At 42.3% G+C, this 21,235-nt stretch overlaps 1 protein-coding gene across 2 annotated transcripts in view; it reads left to right on the top strand.

The window, feature by feature from the left end:
* Positions 1 to 21,235, top strand: part of LOC114140844 (histone deacetylase 4-like) — a 62,624-nt gene that overhangs the window by 17,672 nt on the left and 23,717 nt on the right. The window contains exons 3-6 of one of the 2 annotated variants that reach the window (XM_028011104.1): positions 4,507 to 4,575; positions 12,776 to 13,098; positions 18,088 to 18,238; positions 20,235 to 20,358. In XM_028011104.1, the coding sequence (XP_027866905.1) occupies positions 4,507 to 4,575; positions 12,776 to 13,098; positions 18,088 to 18,238; positions 20,235 to 20,358 (667 nt within the window). Of the gene's footprint in view, positions 1 to 4,171; positions 4,576 to 12,775; positions 13,099 to 18,087; positions 18,239 to 20,234; positions 20,359 to 21,235 lie in introns of those variants that run through there. The other variant, XM_028011103.1, reaches the window with a different exon arrangement.

Here is a 21,235-nt window from a genome sequence, read left to right as displayed (position 1 = left end):
GTCACCCTGGACGAAGCAGCCAGAACGGAAGTGCGCTGAATGTAATGAGGCCGGAGCATCCTTCCTTCCTCCCTTTCTCCGTCCCCCGTCCCTCTTTGTAAACGCCGCGCTGCTGTGGACAGACGTCTCATTCTCATTCCTGCTGCGTAACAAAGGCCTCTTTCAACAAGGCCGAGCAGAGACCGGGTCAAGTCCCCCAACACAACCCTCTTGTTCTCCCTGCTCATCATAAGAAAGCATGTTTTTGACGGAGTGGGGGGGAAGTAGCTGCATTAGGTTGGGATGACTGACTCTCCGCCCGAGGGTAGCGAAGGCTATTTTTAGCTTCCCGTCTTCCCGATGCTACCCCACTGGGAGCAGAAGATAGGAGGAACGAGAGAAGGAGTGGGAGAAAGATAAGAGAGGAGGAGGGGAGCTGCCGGGGAACTAGGCTGCATTTAAGATTGATGGGGCTTGTTGTTGTAGGTTTCGTCTTCTCTTGTTTGTGCCGTTTCTGGCTTCGTGTTCAGTCTGCTGCGAAACTATTCACAGTTTTGCCCCAAAAAGTGGGGCGTAGAGTTGCCCCACGTTTTGCTTCGCTGCGGTCGCGAACGCCAACGGACTTCACTGGGATTTTGTATAGCAAGCAGAGCGATACAAAGTAGTGCAAAGTGGAGCGACGGTTTTGTAAAGTGTTTTGTGTTCACAGCTCTTTATTCCAATACTCAATAAAAAGCAGCCAAATAATCCAGCTTTGTTTCAGGTCTGTTAGAGATCACCATGAAACCTGAGGAGCACGACTCGTTGTCATGGACGCTTCAAATCTGGCCTTCGAGGAGGGAGTGGCAAGGAAGCTAACCTTGAACCATGGCGGTGGCAGAGTCATGCTGTGGGAGATGATTTCTTTAGCTGGGGACAGAAAAACTGTTAACACTTGATAATAAGATGGATGGAGCTACATTAATCGACTATACTACCAAGTCTTGTTGTTCAATTCCGATTTTTAAATTTATTTATTTATTGCATGATCATTCATGCTAATTAAATGAGTCCCGCAGTGACCCGAATGCGTAGAAGAAGAACGTTGTCACATAGCAACGATGGAGTCGATTATGGATCAATTTCAAAGTTTGTTCAGCCATGATGGTAGCCGACAGTATTGTCACAAAATCACAACGCGAAGAAAACTAACAAAAACAACGCACAACTGATAGCAGCGGCCTTCCATGGAGCGATGACTGCACCTACAGTAGGGAAGTTTGTTTGGATGTGTAGTCATGCCAAGAGTGGCGGTGTGATGTGATGCGATTTTCAGCCTTTGTTTTCATCTGTGTTTACCATGTCCGGAATTAGATTGCCTTCTATTTGGCTGTTGTGAAGGGAACAACTCGAAACATCCACCAAAACGGTTTTTTGGTTTAGAGCAGGTGATGTTACTAAGTAACGCGTTACTGACGTCGGACCACTTTTTTCAGTAACAAATAATCGAACTCATTGTTATTTCATATCCAGTAGTCAGACTATTGTTACTTATCGAAATCATTTTGCGTTACTATTTTCTTTTGGAATTTCATTTTATTTCCTCTTCGCGTCTTGTCGAGTGATCGCCGTTTCTAAGCGACAGCATCAACAGCGACAGAAACGTAAACAATGGTGGGAAGAGGGAGATGCGCATTTTATTGGTAGAAAAACAGGAACTACTTTGAGTTTCTGCCAAGTCTGATTATTATAAGCGGCTGTGGATTTTTTTTTTTTTTTCTGAAGTTGCTCGCAAATTTAATAAGTCGCAGGTTGAGCTTTTTGGGCTCGTTTTTGAACGTGAAGTTGCTCATTTGGGCTTGGAAATAAGCAGACAGAAACCCCAGAATGTGTCTGACCTCCAGTTAGTTTTAGTCAGGCTCTCCCTGTCCATCATTTCCTGGATGATCCGTCCCACTGTGTCTTTGTTAATGTCAAGTTAATATATTACCTGTCAATTACGTCGAGCTATCCAGAACATTGGAAACATGGAGACTAATATGAACAGCGCAATAAACGTGAAAGCAGCCACGAATGAACGAGTCCGTAAAGTTGTGCAACTAAACACCATTATAATTATTAATATTAAGATAAGTGTCACAAATCTGTGCAGCAGCCATCTGAACTGTGGAGCCGCAGGAGGAGCTCTGTGCGCTGCTCTTTGACACCAAACGCAGGGCCGTAACGCACAATCTGGAGGCTGGGGGGGGTTAAAATCCTTCTTAGAGTTTTCCAGACAATAGTGGAAAACACAAAAACTGCACAAATTACTAACGTTTTCTTTTTGTACTGTAACCATTAAAAAGTCTCCCCTTCAGTTCAACCTTATCAGTGGAGACACATTGTTGATGTTACCATTATAAAATAGCTTCCAATAATGTATCGGCAAAGATCAATGTCATTTTCACAGCATTGTTGTTAGCAGCTGCTGAAAGTAACTAAAAACGTTACTTTTAATGTAACTTAGTTACTTTCCAAATCAAGTAGTCAGTAATCTAACTGAGTTACTTTTTCAAGGAGTAATCAGTGATCCGATTAAAGTTACTTTTTCAAAGTAACTATACCATTACTGGTTAGAGCAAAGCATATTCTTTTGCCCAGTCAAAGGTCAGACATAAATGTAATGTTCTCACACGCTTTCCATCCAATCAGAGCGGTTTAGCAAAGAAGAATGGGCAAAAACCTCCGTTTGTAGATGAGAAAACCTTTTTGGGATGAATACAAACTGCAAAAACACAAAATTGCTAATGATAAAAGTATTTTTGTCTAGTTTCTCCTGCAAATATGTTAGTAGACTTAAAATAAGACAAAACCAACTTGCAAATAGCTTTTCGGTTTTTAAGTTAATAACTCCTTAGTATTGATGAAAAACCACTAGTCTCACTGCCATATTATTTCACCAGTTCTTTTTTCATCAGTACTAAGGATTTAAATCAATATATCTTCCTGAAAATATACCTACAAGCCCTTTTTGCTTTATTTCAAGTGGACTGAGAGATTTGCAGTAGAAACTAGACTAAAAGTACTTAAGATTTTTCTGTTCTATCACATAATCTGTCCAATCAAACCCATTGAAGCCTGAGGCTGCAACCTGGCAGAATGTGAAATGGATCCTCCCATCCGTGGGCAAACAGCTCTTATATGCGACTCCGCGGTTTGCACCAAAAGCCAATCCGCTTCCTCCAGGCAGCCGCATGCAAACGCATCCATCCTCTACCTAAGCGCGAGATGCAACCGACCAAGTTGTGCATAAAAAGTAGGGTGGATTTACTCCAAAGCCACAGGTGTCATTGCACGCAGATGCACCTCATTTCCATTGCAAAAGAAATTTCAACAAATAAAATAAATAAATAATAAAAAAACACAGCTGCCCACACTGGGACCGAAGGGTTCACCTGTGCGTTCTGGATGCACTGTGTTTGCAGGATTTGGGGGTGGATGTGGGGTTGCTTCAAGTAGGCCAAAAACGCTCATGCGAGGTGCTGCACAATCCGCAGCGAAACGCTTGCTCCAGCTTCGCAGCTAATTAAGCCTGTGTATGTGCGAGGCTATTCCAGAGAGAGTTCCAGAAATAGACGGAGAGGCTGGCCGCCTGTTTTCCGCTCTTTTAATCCTCCAGAGGGGGTTTCACATGTTTTTTTTCTTTCTTTTTTTTAATATTTACCTCCAATCCAAAAGGAGTAGTTGCACGTTTGCGCCCCTCAGACGTCTGTGATCGGAATATATATGAAACAGGTGCTTATGGTTACTAAAAATATTCATTTTCATTGTGATTTTTTTTTTTTTGCTCCATCCCCCCCTCGGTCTCCACCCCTCCTCTTTCCTCTTCCTCCCCTCTATCCCTGATGCATCCTCCTTCTCCTCCTCATCCTCCGTGTCGCTCTGCTTTTTATAGCCATGTCTTCCCAGGACTCAGCAGCTACAAAAGCCTTTTCATGTTGCCACTATAATTACAGCCTACACACACGGACATGCATGCATGCATTCACACACACACACACACACCTTTTGTGTCTGTATGTGTGTGCACCGTGCGTGCTCTGCATGTGCTGTTATACACAAAAGGGTGAGCTATTTTTACCTCCCCCTTCCCCTCCCCGCTTCTCTACATCCCTCTCTCCTCTGCCGCCGCCGCCGTTAGCCACATTTGCTATGCCGAGCACAGGCGCTATCAAACACACACCAAACCGACACACGAGCGCTGATGAGCGCGCTCAGCATCCCTCAGAATCGAAGCTTATCTGAGCGCTCCGCTCCGGTCCAAAGCATCCACCCCTCCCTCCTCCACCTTCCTCTTCCTAGTTCTTCCTCGCCGCTCATGGATCAGGCTGCAGCAGCAGCGTCGGCGCCACAGCACGTGCTCCCAGCCGTTTGGATGACCTGAAGCCCCCCCTTACTTTCTCTGTTTTTTTTTTTTTTAAAGCAGTCGCTTCGTCGCCGGCAACCAGCCCCCCCTCGACTCGATGCTGCGGACCATATTTGAAGCAGAATGTTCTCTTTCTCCCACAGAGGGAATCCTGGGGAAGGAGCAGTCGCTCGAGGTCCTCAAGACGTCGGCGCTCAACCACATCCCAACAGGTTGGACAATCCCTAATCCCTCTCTCTGTGTGTGTATGTATGTGTGTGTTTGGATGTGATTCCACTATTAATGTGCAAAAAAAAAAAAAAACATCTCCCATTTTCCGACGCTGTAACTCCTCCAACAGACTCCTCGTGTGTTTTATTTATGCAGTCGGTTATCTCTCTGTGCCATTTTGCTGAATGAAAATCCGGAGCGCCAAAAACTGCCAACATACACAGCAAAACAAGCTATTGTGCAGGTCGCTGGTGTTTTGCTGCAAGTTCCTGACTTAGTTTGGGTCTCAAAACAAACGGAGACGACTTTTTCTTGCAGCCGCAGTTGCCTTTTAGTGTAAAATAAGAAAAAAAAGAAAAGGGGTCTCTTATGATGAATTCTATGTATTCCTGAGAATAAATGGGTGATAGTGATAGTTGAGAAATGAGCAGGAATCTTTAGGAGAAACTGGTGCAAGGAAGATGAAGCTGCTGGGCACATTTTTGTTTTTTTCAGCCAGAGGAGAGTCCGATTCATAAATCCGGGCTGTCGGATCAGCAGTAGACCGGCTTGTTTTCTACACGCCTCCAGCTAAGGTGATGAAATATTGAAATCCACCGGAGCGTCTTCATCAGATATTCTGGAAAGCTGTTGTCTTGGATACGGAGCTGCCGAGGTTTCCGTGTTGTGACCTGAGAGCGTTTTTTTTTTTTTTAATCTCACACAGGCGGGAAAATGTAGGGTGAAGAGTTTTCCTGGTTTGGGAAGGAATAGAGAAGAGAAGATGGAAAAATGTTTCCATCTTTTTATCCAACCATCCATCCACTTTAAAAAGTCATAAGTTAAAACTGAACCTTTGCATTTATACATTGGCTGAAAAAGTTCAGAAAAGGATACTTTGCCATGACACTTTGGAGCAATAAATTGCAATAAATTGTTTGTAAAGAAAAAAACAACAACATTAAAGTTATAAAAAAGTGCTGATGCGTTTGTGGTCGCACTCGTCCGGTAATGCTGGTGTCCGAACCGACAGCGCTCTGTTTCTGGAATGCAAAGCTGTGGCTGCTGCACCTGCTGGGAGTTACACGAGTCAAAGTAAACACCTGAGTTTGGGTTCACACAAAGCAGCACAGATTGTTTAAAGAGCTTCCTCCACGTCGGATGTGCGGCAGCTGGAGCTCGTGATCGTCTGCCCGAGCCCTGACTTACAGGAAGCTCCCATGCGATAAATGCGTCTCCAGTGCGGCTGGCTTTAGGGAGAGCAGGTTTACCGCTCTGCGTTCAGGTGGCGCCCTCTACCTCCTCCTCCTCCTGCGTCAGCCCGGGCAGCGAGCTGTGACACGCTCCATTAGAGCCCTGCTGCAGAGGCCAGGAGGGACCGCCGCCTCCAGGTCCCGCTCCCATTCCCGCCTCCCTCCTTCTTGCTACAGAGCGCCGCTGCAGAGACGTTGCCTGACATCGTTAAGGCGGCGACGAGTCGGGGATTGCTTTCTCGTGCCAGCCAGTTGGTTAGAAACGCCTCCTGTCATGGTGGATGTTCTTAGTTTTGATGCTTTTAATCATGTGTGTCAAACTCAAGGCTCAGGGGCCAAATCTGGACCACCATAGCTTTTAATGTGGCCTTATAGACTCCAAAGAGACGTATAAACAGAACCTTCAAGGTAATATTTTATCAATCCAATCAAAATCATTTTTATCTGCACACTCTCAAATTTTTATGTTTCCGTGATCTCCAAAATTAACTCTTTTTTTTTTTTTTGCACTAATGCATAATTGAGTTTGTTGTTTCCACATTTGGTTGAAGTGATGCGAGCTAGGCCTGTCACGATAGCAAACTTTGCTGGACGATTTAAGATAAACGATAATATCGTCTTTTTGAAACAATTTTCAAGTACTACAATGGTAATACCATAATAATGCAAGAACTCATTCTCAAGTATCAATAAACTCTAAATTCTAATAAACATTTAACACTGGTATTCTAAGACATTTTAAATATTCAAAAATAAATAAATAAAACAACAGAAACAACAGATAAAAAGGGTCTAGCTGACACCAAAGCAGCAGACGGAAGACATTTGTCATCCAGTTTTTGTGGAAAGAGAGAGAGAAAAGAAAAGCATACATCATGTAAATGGAAATCATTGAGCTCGTTTTAATTTATCATGTGATCAATTGATTTATTGCTTATTTTTGACGGGCCTAGTTGGTGATTGGTATGGCGAGTAACAAAAAGTTACATTAACCGTCAAACATAAGTGCAAATATGGCAAAATTTCTTGCAAATATTTCTAAATTAGAACCACAAATCAGTGATATTTATTGCAAAAACAAAAAAACAACAATCAAAAGATCCTCGAGGGACTGAAAAGATGTTCAATATTATGCCACTTTAATAAGTACTTGTTGATCACAGGCACAGCTATTTATTAATAGTTTAGAAAGGTGCTATTATATTGTGCAGGCATGTAGTATCATTTAATAGCACAATAAAGTTGCATCCAGTTATAGAAACGCTGTCTATATCAAATATCACGTAAAAGAAATTTGATTTTGTATTTTAACACCTTGAAATTGGGCTTCTGTCTCTTTAAAAAGTTCTTTCAGAAGCTCCGTCTTCAGGAAGTTATCACAACATGACTATTCAACAACGTTTTTTACCAGCTTTGCACTGAGCAGTAGCTCCTATAATGAGATCAGCTATTGTTCAGTTCCACCAGGTGTTTGCTAATTGCTGCTGGCTAGTCTGAAGAAGCTGAGTGAAGTTCAGAAGCTTGAAAACTGCAGATCTGAAGGGAAGCTGTGTTTTAAAGGCCAGGTGTTTTGCACAGCTGAATGGTTGCCATGGAGATAAAAGGATTAAAGAATCAAAGGAACGCTCCAGGTCTGTTTTTGATGAGGGACTAACATTATAACAGGAGGTTAAGCTGAAAAAATGTTGATTTTACGTGATGCCGTCCCTTTAACAATCTGAAACGGGTTTTATCAATACATTCCGGCACAACCGAACCTTTAAGAACACTCATGGTCTTGTTGTGGCCCAATATGAAAACAAGAAAGAATGTCTTAGTTACGCGGCAGGAAGCTCCCATCCAAACTGAAACGTGTGCTTTCTGCTGACAAGTCTGAGCTAAATCAGGCTGCAGATCAAAGGGGGAGCCTTTATTTAGATCCCACAAACTGAAACCGAACCCAGCTGCTTTCAAACAGGTACACCGGCTTCGTTGCGCAAGACTCCCTGGAAGCTCACGCGGCTCTCCCCTGAGACGCCGTCTTTGTTTTGGTTTGGCAGCGAAGGCCCCTCACATTATCCTTTATCCCACTCGCATCAGTAAACGGAGGAACACGCTTGACGTCAGTGCGCGACGACAGGGCCCATATCAAAACGGGTCTTTTCCGAGCAGCAGCCAGGTCATTCCCAGGAGCTTCTCTTTTGGCCAATGGAGTTTGGGGTCCTGTTTTGTTGTTGTCGTTTAAAGGCATGGGCTTGTTGACGGTTGATCAGGAAAAATCTTAAGATTTCCGCCATTTGATTCGGTTTGGTCATCTGTTGGCGTGTGGTTTTACTGTTGTGGTAAAAAAAATAAAAATAAAGAAAGGACAGCAGACATTATCGTATGGTAATAAAAATGATCTTTGCCAGGTTGTAAAATAATATAAATTTAACCTCCTGCGTGGAAAAACACAACCAATTCCACCCTGGAGAGATGTTTTGCAACACAAATGCAAAGGATGCTGTGCCGTTTTGTGCTGTAAAGGTTACTTTGGAGGCAGCACTGACAGTTTTAAAGTGAAACAAATCCACAACTGTCCCTTCAAAGCGTTATTTTCAACCTGGCATTGTCTCTGCAACGATTCTGGCTTCGCTTACTTGTAAAAAGGACTCAGAGAAAGTTAGTTTACATTCGCAGCTCCGCCGCAGCGGGAAGGGGAGAGATTGATCGTGCTTTTCTGGCCACGCTTTCGGGCCCACAGTTTGCTCAGCGAGTCGCTAAGCCTAATACTGTTTGTGCTTTCTTTAAACAGTAGGCTGACCGAGCCCCGGATGAACAATCAAGAGAGATCAGAAGCACAGTTTATTATGAAGACCGACAGCTTCTTCCAAATGCGTCACACCAGAAGGTTCAAAACTTTCTGTCAGAGGTGCTATTAAACCTCAGATTGACAAAAGCATGTCGCTGCGAACAGAATGGAGTGGGAAAACGCCCCTGCTCCGTTTCACCTTGAATCCATTCTGCTTGTTTATCTGTTTTGGGGGGGGACATGCAGGCAAATTCTGTGCCGGGAATATAAAGTGAAGAGGAGAAAAAACAAAAAAAAAAAGGGAGAGGCGGTTGTTGTGATTTTGAGTTTGGGGTGGGAACTGCGTGAAGTGAGTGGGAGAAGTGGGGGGGTTAGGTGGGGAGTCTAAAAAGGGATTTCCTCGGCCTTAGGAGCAGGGAGAGTGGGTTGAGCGAGCCAAAAAGAGTAGAAAGGGTGAAGAGAGGGAGTGCTGCGTGTGTGTGTGTTTGTGTGTGTAAGAGAGAGAGAGAGAGAGAGCCGCTGGTTCCTGGAAAAGCTGCAGAATAAACAGGCTGCATGCCTGAGACTGCCCTGTGATGTCACCACTGGGCAAGCCGGGGACGAGGGGAGGAGAGAGACGGGAGGGGAGGGAGACACCCATCAGGTTAAGACCGGAGCAGGGGACGACGGAGACAGAGAGCATGAGGACAAGTCAGACGAACGCTGCTGTCATTCCCCCATAACACACTGAAGGAAGAAGAGCAGAAGAGGAGGAGGAGGAGGGTGCATCAGTGAGGAGGAGAGGACAAAGATGGGTAACGACACCACTGACTTCTTTCTGTAGCTCCTGCTTTTCATCTGGTGAGCAATTAGCGCCGCCAGGGTGGCGGAGACCTCGAGCGAGGTGTGTTTACGGATCCGCATGCGTCGCCATCGATGAGTGCATCGTTTCAGAAACACCTCCCCCTCCACCCCTGAACATTTTGTGCCGGTGGGGTTTTTTGGGGGGGAGGGGGGTAAAGTGAGTTATGGATTCACATTAACCGAGAAGGCTGCGGCGCAGCTCTGACAAGTACAGGTCTAACCCATCCTTCCTCGTTTCTGCTTTCCTGTCGTCCCCAAAACCAATATTTCCGATTGCTTTGCTTTTCTACCTGTTTGTCCCTAAAGGGCTTCAGATGAGGCATTGATTTGCAACCTTAATCTGCAGAGTGACTCATGCAGAATCAGGTAGAGCTATATTAGACTTTAATGGAGAGGCAACGCGAAAATTGCTGCCTACTGAAATCGGGTAACTTTAAGCTTGATCAGCTCTAACCAGTGACTGGCCTGTTGGAAAGGAAACAGATATTTGAAACACTCCTACCATGGTGCAAAGAAGTGAAGAAAAGTCATTGTTAGCTGTGTTTTAAAAATAAATATGCCGAGACATGTTTTATGTTAATTCAGGCTGCAAGAAAGCAAGAGAGAGCAAGACATTATTATTTTAAATGGAGTTCTCATTTCTAAAGTTGTAGAACTTAAAGATAAATCAAACATAATTGTTGGTAGCAGGTCAAAGTTTGACCAAAATTGGCATCTTTTGACCCAAAAAGTAATAAAGAAAAGAAAAGAAAACAGATCTTTTTCCTAATCTTGAGCAAATCATATTTAAACTCTACAAAGTTGCACTGAGAATGCTGCTCTGCAGTGTGGAAGGTAAGGGTAGGGAAGCACTAATGTATTACTAGTTTATGAAGCTATGTAAAAGCAAACTGTTAAGACATGTTTATTTAGGCTGTGAGAAAGCGAGAGAGAGCAGGACTTCAGCAACTGTGCTTCAATCCTTTTAGACGTTCAACTTCTCTGCTGTGAAACATGCTGGATTTGAAAATGTTGGAAACTTTTGCAAACCTTCAAGCTACATTCTGTTGGAAATGCATATGAAGACTGTTTTTAGTAAAGCATCGCTAACGTAATTCTTTTCCGACACAAAGTTCTACAGACGGTTTAAAATTTGAACTCCAAGTCATTACATTTTCTTTATGGTAGTAAATCCCTTCTTTACAGGAACAGATATGTCTCGCACACAGTGTGACGTTGCTTCTACTCCGATTTTAAAGAATTAATTTGTTCTCGCATCCGGAAGAAAGAAATAACAATATGCTCAAAAATCGGCCAAAACATTCCACTTGGTTCATCTCTTCAAAGCTGTTTTTATTTTAAGGTTTCTTTATAGAAGTCAACTAAAATTGATAGTTTCAGACCTTTTTTTTTTATTATTGATTTTTGATCGGCCATTGATTTCCAACCTTAACCTACAGAGTGACTCATGCAGATTCAGGTAAAGCTATCGCAGACTAAATGAGTCAGAGGGTTTAAAAAAGAAAAATCTACCGATTCACAGTTTCACACAGCTCCTCTTTTCTTATAAAGCTCTCCTTTCTCTCATCTTCTCATCACGTGCCAGATCGTAGGGCCACGTCTTGCAGGCTCCCTTTCAATTAGTCCCAGCAGCAGCCTATGAGACATGTTGTAATCTCCCCCCACATGACTGCAGTCCTTTAGGACCCTGTTGCATGTTGTTGTGCTGTTCTCCTGCAATAACCACACAGAGGGGGGGCATTTCATCTGCTGCACACAGTGAGAGTGGAGCATTTCAGCGTACAGGCGCCATATGGCCTTAGCAGTAGCAAAGCTGCTTGGATGTGCAGTTACAGTTTGGTGATGTTCAGGATGGGGGGAAATGCATCAAACAAGAAACGTCCAGAAGCAGAAAGTGACTCAAAGTGTTGGTCAGTTCATCTCACCGCTGATGTTTTGTTTGCCGATTCATTAATGTGAAGTATCCCCGGCTCTCCGCAAACATTGTAGGCAAATAATCAGACCAATCGGCTCCTATTTGTCCAGACTTATTGGTAGGAAGCCGGCGGATTGGTGGGCTTCCTGTGCCCGAGCCAGGGGTTTTGGGGCATGGGAGTCGGGGGGCGGGGGGTGTCAATGCAGGCTTTGTCGGATGGGTCGGCGAGCGCCGTGTGGAGGAGCAGCACAGCACTTTTTCTTCCCAATAGATCTTATCAGGACTTTACCAAGTTTAAAGATAGTTCTCTTGGAACTGATGTTACTTCACCACGTGGAACAAGCATGGAGTTAATTTGTGATGCTCATTAAAGATAAACTTTTTTCTCAGAAATGGCAACTAAATCCAAGAGCTTTACTCCGACGGTCTGATTTACAGCTCCGTTATCCGTTTATTGCGTTCTTGTTTTACAAGCAGTCCATCCAATGTGCTGCTTAAAATAGCCAAGTCTTGTATTTTAATTTTTTTTTAAATCTAACATATATTCCTCCCGTAAAAGTGAAGGAGCATGAAAAACACGGGAGACTTTTTTTGTGTTAATTAATGAAAATCTCAAAGTTTAAAAAATTCTCTTCTGGGCATTTTCCTAAGAGGTAGACTAATTAAACAGCTCTCTTGAAGTACTTTGATTAATCCGCCCTCAGCTTCATAACCTTGCAGTCGTGCTAAGTATGAAAACACACGACGACGTGCAGAAGAAGAGGAACATGTTTGCTAGCGTGTCTTTTAACCTTGTGCCGTGTTTTGGTTATTCATCCTGTTCCGCTTGTCTTGCTTTGGCGTCAGAATGTGCTTCTGTTGTTGACATGACGTTATGAGTGCATCCTATTTAGGAAACTTGGCCTCGCTGATATAAAACACTCCTGGAGGAGCTCATTTCTTTTGTGTGAGATGTATCAATAAAATCTTCAGTAATATGGGTTTTAATGCAGGACTTTAAATTTTCCTCTCGTGGAAAAGGAGTGTTCAAATTCTGATTTTGTTTATTAAGAGAAAAAAGGGTGATTCAAACCAGCCTTGCCTTTAAGGTAACAGTAATTTTCCTCCTTATACCAGGAATTACCTGTGATTAGACGCAGTTTGTGAAGAGATAAGTTAAATTTCACTCACACACCCAGTTTTGATAAGGAGTAAGAAATCGCTGAAGTAGGAGCTCCCTGGCAACATGAAGTAGGCAGAAAATGGGAAAGGCTTTACATCATCACAACAACCTTTCATTATCCACCCATTCATCCGTTTTATCATTCATTCATAAGTCTATCCATCTGTCGAACCGTTTTATAATTTATTCATCCATCATTCACTCATCCATTCATCCATCCATTTTATCTCCTTCCATCTCTCCACCTGTCTGATCGTTCTTCTTCTTCTCTCCTCTTCAGTGGACATTAACTCTGCGCTGCCCCTGCGTCTGCCCCCTGCTGCCATCCCCATGGACCTGCGCGTTGATCACCACCACCAGCAGCAGCAGCAGGTGTCGTCGCTCTCCCCGCCAGGCCAGCTCTCCCCCAGCTCCCTGGGAGGATCGGGTGGCGGTGGCGGCGGTGTGGTGGCGGCCTCGGTGCGCGAGCAGCAGCTGCAGCAGGAGCTGCTGGCTCTGAAGCAGAAGCAGCAGATCCAGAGGCAGATCCTGATCGCCGAGTTCCAGCGGCAGCACGAGCAGCTGTCCCGCCAGCATGAGGCCCAGCTCCAGGAGCACATTAAGGTACATCATTTACAATTAGCATTATTTATGGAGCAGCATTAAAAGAGGATTTCCCCCTCTTTCTACACACCTCGCTCACCCGTTTCGCAGAAATTCATTGAAAAGACGCAAAACCTATGGAGTTTTAAATTAGTCCAATTATTCCACATAAAACCAGCAGGTTGTACATCGTCGCTATTTAAATCTCCCCCAAACCAAACGAAGACGGCTCTTAATTTATTCAGCCTCAGGAGTCGGCAGACTGAACTCAGCAGCTAAGAGCAGCCTCATCAGCTTTAAAGGGCTTCGGTTCGAGCGGCGAGTGGGAGCAGAAACAGAAAGGCACTTTAGCTTCATTTTCTTTAACTCCTCGGATGGATGAGGGCAATATAAAGATGTGTCTGGCTGCAGGAAGAGTGTGAAAAATGGACGTGTGAAGCTTTCCTTTAAATGATTAAAAAGCTGGAGTTGAATTTAATTAGAACGGAGTGGATTCTACTGTCTTTCAGCTCTTCTAACGTACCAAATTTCATTCGTTTTCACATAAGCATGCATCACTTTGTGGCGTCGCATGTTGATGAGGAGCGAGGAAATAGAGAAAGTTTTAATACGGCGGGATTCTGCAGTATTTGTTTTTCTTAAAATAGATTTGACTCGGTTTGTTTGGAGTGAAGATAAATCTTTAGCTTGACTTTATATTGCTTCTTTATTTTAGCTGCCTTTGACATTTTTTTCCGTTCATGCTTTTATGACTTTTTTAAATTAAAAAAAGTGGTGAATCTTTCAGATTTTTTGTAAAATAAAAAAAAAAGATTTCTTCCTCCATCATCATTCTTTTTACACACTCTTTCTTCCCGTATTCATCACTGATCTCTTGGTTTTTTTTGCCTCTTCCTTCCTGTCATTAACTTCTTCTTTCCATTAACGTCTTCCTTTCCTCCTCCTGTATTTACTCTCTTTCACTTATTCCTCCCATGTTCTCTTTTCACACTTCCTTAAATCCTTTTCCTTTTTTTGGGAATTTCTGTTTGCTTTTTTTTAACATTGTACTTCTGTTTTATTACTAAATCTGTGCAATCTGTGTTGCTTCTTCATAACGTTTTAAAATTTTTTAACCATCCTTTTTTTTTTAAATGCCATGCTTAAAAAATGTAATAAGTAAAAACAACCCAAAATTAATTAATAAAAACAGCAGTGTTGCATTGATTGCATCTCAACAAATAGAAAAATTCAAATAACTAAATTCATGTCAAACTGATATGTTAGGAATATTTTTTTTTGCTCATTTTTACAGTTATGACATTTGCACCCTCCACCAGGACGGTAAGGTACTAAAAGTCACTGCTAAAGAAATGGAAAGTTTAGTGGAAAGAAAAAGTGTGGCAGAAAGAAATGCATAAGCAATAACCATGAAACCAAAAAGGTGCATTAAAGCAACAGAATATTTCTTTCGGACATAGTTATGAGAAACATTACCTTTGTGCGTCCCCTTGCAAGGCAGTTATTTGCAGAACTATTTTATTAAAAAGGTGACAGGTTCCCTCTTTGTTATTGGATGTGACCATTTAATGCTCTGTGTATCCCGGGTAGGACCGTTAATAGCTACAACACCCTCTATATTTACTGCTATCTCTTAATTTAAGAAAAAACTTTAAATAATGTACAGTGACATAACCTGAACCTGAGATTATTCCTTCAGTTCCTTACTCTAAAAATCTTTTATGTCACTTATAATAATTGTTACTGTACATTCGAGTGAATAAACTCATCCTCATTTAACCTGTTCATAACACTTCCTGTTTAATTTTATCTTGGCTATGACTAAAGATGGGGGCGGGTTTTTGTTGCTGTTTCCTTACTCATAAATTTCTTAATTATTTATGTTTTGTGTAACCTTTATTCAACCAAACAGGGCAGACAGAATGTATTAACAAAAAATCAAACGGTATAAAGACTGGACGGAGTAATCATGTCACTGAGGAAATCTAGAAAGTTGTGATTAAATAAACCAAAATGACCAAAACAGACCCTGTTCTAGCAGTAGTGCTCATCATGAAAATAAGCTCTCTTATCTTTCTCATTTTGAATAGTTGGGACCATGATCACATCATACTTACACAGCAAGAAAATAGTTATGGATTCCTCATAAATGCTGCTAGTAAATATCCAAGTGGCGTCTTCTCTTGTCTTTCCCATTTTGAACAGTGCATTTTTGTTTATTGCTTCTGTTTTTTCCCCCCGCAAACTGAAGAAATGCACTCAAATTATGCCTCTTAACTAAAAGCTGCTAAATTGTTGACGCAAAGTGAAAATGAAAACCGTGTCACTGTTTGGAGATTTTGCCAAGCAACAAAATTAGACGCTAAAGACAAATCAACACCGTTTGTGTAATCTTCTCCCTTAAAACCACATCCTGCTCTCCTTTCTCCTGTACTTCTTGCCGCTCTTGCTTAAAATTCCGCACACAGCCCGTCCCTGTTATGACCTGCCAAGCACAGAGTCCTGCCTCGGTTTTCGTGATGCTTTGGTTAATGGGCGCTGCCATCTAAAGGGTCCTCTTGGCTTGCGGTTGAAGCGGCGGGACAGCTCAGATGTTCGTGACGCACGGTTTCACCGCGGAGCCCCCAGCTTCAATCACCTCTATTCACCGGGCATACACACACACACGTACACAAACACAAAACACACACAGAATTGCCTTAGAAAACTTGAAAACATACACATCCTCTTAAATTTCATCAAAACGTTTGCGTGCACTCGCTCGTCTACGTTTGCGGACGGCAGAGAAATCTCCTGTACAAGCTGTTTCTCAGGAGGGAAGGATGTGCATGGCTCTGGTCGGCAGAGCCACAAGGGGTTTTGGGTGTGTAAGTGTCCTGTGTGCATGTGGGCGAGGAGGTCCCGCCCACTAAAACCCCTCTTCTCTCTTTCCCAACCTCGGTTTGAAGTCAAAAAGCGATGGCTGGCTGCGCTCCAGAGAGCTCTTCCTCCTCTCGGCCCCAAGCCACTAATTTATTCACAGCCTTGTTTCAGGGCTTTGATTTGGCCTCACCGTAAACACAGTTTCACGTCCCTGCCGCAGAATGCCCAGTTACAGTGTTTGGAACCCAGCTGATTACGTGCCATTTCTGTGAACCGATTAAATGTCGGTAACTAAACAAGCTTGGAGGGACTGCGTGTTCCTCAGCTCTTCACGGAGAATCGTCTGCGCACTCAGAGGTGCAGCAGACAGGACTGGGAGCATGGATCATCCATCCATCCATTTTCTTACACCCTTATCCCATTGGGGTTCTGAGGGGTGCTGGTGCCTATCTCCAGCTGTCAATGGGCGAGAGGCGGGACACACCCTGGACAGGGGAGCATGGATCATGTTGAATGTTTATGGACTGAAAACTTACAAAAATCACAGGGAACGCAGGGAGCCAGAGCAGAACAAAAACAGGAACCAGGAACAAAATGCAAGCAGAGTATCGATGGGGAAGTAACCAGGATATGACTGGAGGATCCAGCAAGGACTGTTTGTTCACAGTGCTTGGGTGTAAATACTGGGAGGTTAAATTCTGAACAAAGACTTAACTAATTATCGAGCTAACAGGTTGCAGGTGTGAGGAGAGAGAGAGATAAAGTGGCACTCGGGGCGAGGGAAAGCACCTATGGGAAATAAATCTAGCACTAAATAATAACTAGAGCCTAGAAACAATAAAACTAGGAATAACTAGAGACAAGAAATAAACGTAGCAAGAAACACTAAGAAGGACTGAACTCTAAGAAGAACTTAGGTTCTAAGTAAAACAGAACCTAATCAAAGATAAAGAACTAAGGAACACAGAAATGAACAAAACCCAAAACCAACTCAAGCAACCCAAGATCCAGAAAGGTCATTTATTATTTATTTTATTTATTCAATATTTTATATTGGCTGTTATCCTCCCAATTGCACTGAGTGAACAAATTAAAGTTTTGTTGTTTTTTCATGTTTGACTAAGCTTGTGATGCTCTACAGTTATCAAATAAATTTGCAATTTGTTACAGTTATGTCTGTGAAAAAAGAAAGAAAAGTTCAGTTTTCAAAAATGATTCACTTTATTGATAGAATATAAAACCTGAAGGTTTTGGAGTAACAGAGTAAAAGTTTGAACATGTCCGTCAAACCCGTTTTAATGGCTCAGTTCATTCTGCAGAGAAAAGTCGACCAAAATTCCTCCGCAAAAATGAATTCTTAGTTACACTTGGTGTCAGTTGTGGCCCAAATAGTCATCAGGTTACTTCCTCTCACAGTGGGGCTGCTTTATATACCTTTTTTATCTTCAATAATCTAAAGAATTATTTGAAAAAGACTTTTTGTGCTTCCTCAGGTTGTCTTGTTCTGCTATCAGGGAACATGCAAGTCTCTAATAGCTGCATATTGTTTATTGCAGAAGCTCATTTCAATGCTTTTTAATTGGCTGCTTTTATGCACAGTGACTCACAGCGAGGGTCTAATTTTTTTAAGGACCCTTCAGCGTGATGAAGAGGAGGCGATTGTGGGCACATTGTAGCTTTGGAGCTGATTTTATTCCTGACCTTTTGGTTGCAGGACAAGCTGTCAGGCCACAGATTGGTTCTTAGCGGAAAAATAAAGAAATTTACTCTTGGAGCCTTTTTAAATAAAAAAGAAAAAACAGCACGATGAGGAAGTAAGCAGATTGGATTATGTGTTTTGCTAAAGCCTGGTTCCCAGTTAAATTGCTTATATTTGTTTAAAGGCTAAAGCTTTTGGCCTGAGGTTTTTAGAGGAATTGCAGAGGTTTAATTTTATGGCTTTGAACAGCTGTCAGAGTTATTTACTTCAGAGAGAGTAGAAGTTGAATGAAAATACTTTTTTTAAAGTGAGAAAGGCAGAGCGAATTGAATCTGTTCTGAAGAGAGCTCATGTGAGGCTGTTACGAAAAGGTCTTACGAAGCCGAGAAACACTTCTCCATTTTTGTTTTCTTTTTAACTCACAATATTTCTGATGTTTCTTTGTGCAGCAGCAACAGGAGCTGCTGGCCCTGAAGCACCAGCAGGAGCTGCTGGAGCACCAGAGGAAGATGGAGAACCACCGGCTGGAGCAGGAGCTGGAGAAGCAGCAGAGGGAGCAGAAGCTGCAGCTGCTGAAGAACAAGGAGCGGGGCCAGGAGAGTAAGTCGCTCCGACACCGCGTGTTTCCCGTCTGCGTGTGAAACCACAACGACGCCTGATGTTTACGAAAGTTTTCGTGCCAAAAAATATGCACAACCCTTGAGCTTTTTCACTTTGTGTCACATTAGATCTCGATATTTTCTGTATTTCATTGTGGACGCGCAAGGACTGCAATTGAAGTTTTAGAAAACAATAAACCCCTGCAAAAAAACCCATTGTTTTAAATGTTTCAGATCTATGATGATTGCAGATCAATTCACGTGAAAAAATCTGGATACTTTATAAAATAAAAATGTACAAATAGCCACAATGAAATTAGTTTTATGTTTTTAAAATTGTTCAAATTACATTTTTGTGACCCAAGAGTAAATGTATCATGCGTTTAATGGCATAGTTAAAGTCGAAATCTACATCTTCCTGCAAATTTGTGGCAATACTCAGCACAACAACACAGCACCGACTCAGGTGAGAAAAATACAAATTCGTGCCACACTTTTAAGATTGTGTGCAATTAATTTTGTCTTGTTTAAATATTTCATGTTAGGTTTATTCTTCAAAAAGTGAGATTGAATTACAATAAAAATGTATTTTGTGTGTATTAATATTTCAAAAATTGTGTGTGCATGTTTTTGGCTCACATGGCAAAATGTTTCAAAACACAAAGCAATTTCAGGTGTTAGAGTGGCCTAGTCAAAGCCCAAATCTGCATGCAATTGAGAATCTGTGTCCAGACTTGGAAACTGATGTTCACGGATGCTCTCCGTCCGATCTGACTGAGCTCGTGCTATTTTGCAAAGAAAAACAGGCAAAGGTTTTAGTTTCTAGATCTGCTAATCTGGTTCAGATTTACTCCACAGACTTGCAGCTGTAACTAAATGGTGCTTCTGTCTCAGAGGTGATGAGTACAACTTCAGGTTGTGGTTCTTCAATTAGCGAAATTATCGCAAAAGCACCATAAGTGAGGTGAGATTAGAAGCAGCAGGAGAAACTTCATTAAAAGATTTGACACCTCTCGTTACAGATTCTGTCTTTTAGCACTAAAATAAGCAAAACTAGACACTTCCACACCTAAATAGCTCCGCAAATAGTTCTCCATGTCAGACAGGCTTCAGGCAGCCAGTCTCAGTAAGAGCTCTTCATTCAAGCTGCTCCAAGGTTGAAATAACTGTTGTGTTTGCCTCACATGCGTTTCCATTTCACTCGGAGAGGCGGCGCGTTCTGTAGCGGTGAACGAGCGGTAATAGCCCGGTGGCCTTGGCGCGGGCATGGCCGAGCTATTACCTTCTCTCAACAAGTTCATTGAAAGCAAATGGACAGGCGTCCTTGAGAGAGCGCCTTCTCACACTCTATGGAAAATGTCCAGGGATCGGGCAAGCGGGGAGTCAGAGGGTTGCAGTGTTTTCTCCCGTGTGTGTCTGTATGAGTGTGATGTGTGGCGATGGTGTCTTCAAATCTCTCCAATGAGTTTTCCATCATTTTTGTTTAATTTCTTATGTGACAATTATTAAATTTCCCGTTTTGAAGGCCTCTGAGTTATTGGTTTCTACGCTGATGATTGTCTGTTTTTAATCCTAAATCCACATCATGTCTGCAGCATTTCACAAATAGATAAATCAACTGATTTTAAATCAATAAAATAATATTTTACCAAATAAATAAGATTGTGTTTTCTTCATTAAATTTAGGGGAACAAAACACAATTGATAAAAAGCCGAAATACCTAGCCGGAATGCTACTTTCACGCTATTGGCTAACGTTTGCGATGCAGCCAATCCAAGAGTTCCATTTATAATACTTGGCGTTGATTGGCTGAACGCCATAGAGTGGAGATAAGGAAGACTAGATGACAGTTACTGCTAAGACTCTTGCTAAGATGTATTTGGTGTTTGAAATATTATAATAAATAGTTACTAATGTTTTTAGGAGGGATCTCAAGTTTTGATGAATTTTAAATACAAGAAATTCATTGCATCTTGTGTTTACCTGTGTACATCAGGTGCTGTGGCCAGCACCGAGGTGAAGATGCGTCTGCAGGAGTTCGTCCTGAACAAGAAGAAGGCGCTGGCCCAGCGGAGCCTCAACCAGGGTAGCCTCCCCAACGACGCCCCCTACTGGTACCGGTAAGACGGCTTTTCCTTAACCATCACCTGATTGGAAACAGCAGAAAACAATGGACTGACAGCTAAGTAATGACGCATGCTTCCTGTCCTCCTACCTGCTCTGTTTGGGTCTCACTGAGTGATTAGAGACAGAAAACAAACATGCACAGACGTTAAAGTGAGAGGAGGATATTGGATCCTGATGACGGCTGAAAGTCCTTGAAGTTAATTGTAGCATTCCTCGATCCGTTTTGCAGGTGTGCACACTTGCTATTTCCGATTTTTTTTGCTGCAAGTCGGAGTGAGCATAAACACAGCAAAGTTGCGTCGACTGAAGTGTTCATTATGTAGAAGCATACATCGGTAGATTGAAAGATACGCCAGTGAATAATATCAGTGCAGGTTTAGCTTTTCTGCTTGTTTTACAAAGTAAAACCACAGGTGAAAGGTGAGATTATTCATCTCCCTCTTGTTACCGTTTTTTTTTTTTTTTTGGTCTGTAGTCTTGAACCTTTTTGTGCTTGTGTCAGTTGAGAACGCATTCGTGGTTGAAGTGAGAAAATATCACATTTGAAATTAAACGAAGACGGTTCAGAACCGCCTGCGTGGTCCTCGCGACATCTTCCCTCTTCTCTGACGTCTCAGAGGAATAAATATAGCCGAGAAATGTCATGAGACAAATGAGATTTTTGACACGACATGCAAAAAGAAATTCTGATTTTTATCCACAGTTGAGAAGCAAAAGGACAAAAAAATACTCTATACTTGTTACTCAATAAAAAACTCATCAAATAAAATTTGGAATATTGCTTTTTACCGGCTTTGTAAATTGCAGTTTTGAAGGAAATAAAATGAGGGCAAAAAGCCTTGAATTAACTTTTTTTTTCAGCATCGTAAT

The sequence above is a fragment of the Xiphophorus couchianus genome, chromosome 24 (assembly GCF_001444195.1).
Source record: "Xiphophorus couchianus chromosome 24, X_couchianus-1.0, whole genome shotgun sequence".
NCBI classification, from domain to species: domain Eukaryota; kingdom Metazoa; phylum Chordata; class Actinopteri; order Cyprinodontiformes; family Poeciliidae; genus Xiphophorus; species Xiphophorus couchianus.
This window is presented reverse-complemented; position numbering and strand designations above follow the sequence as displayed.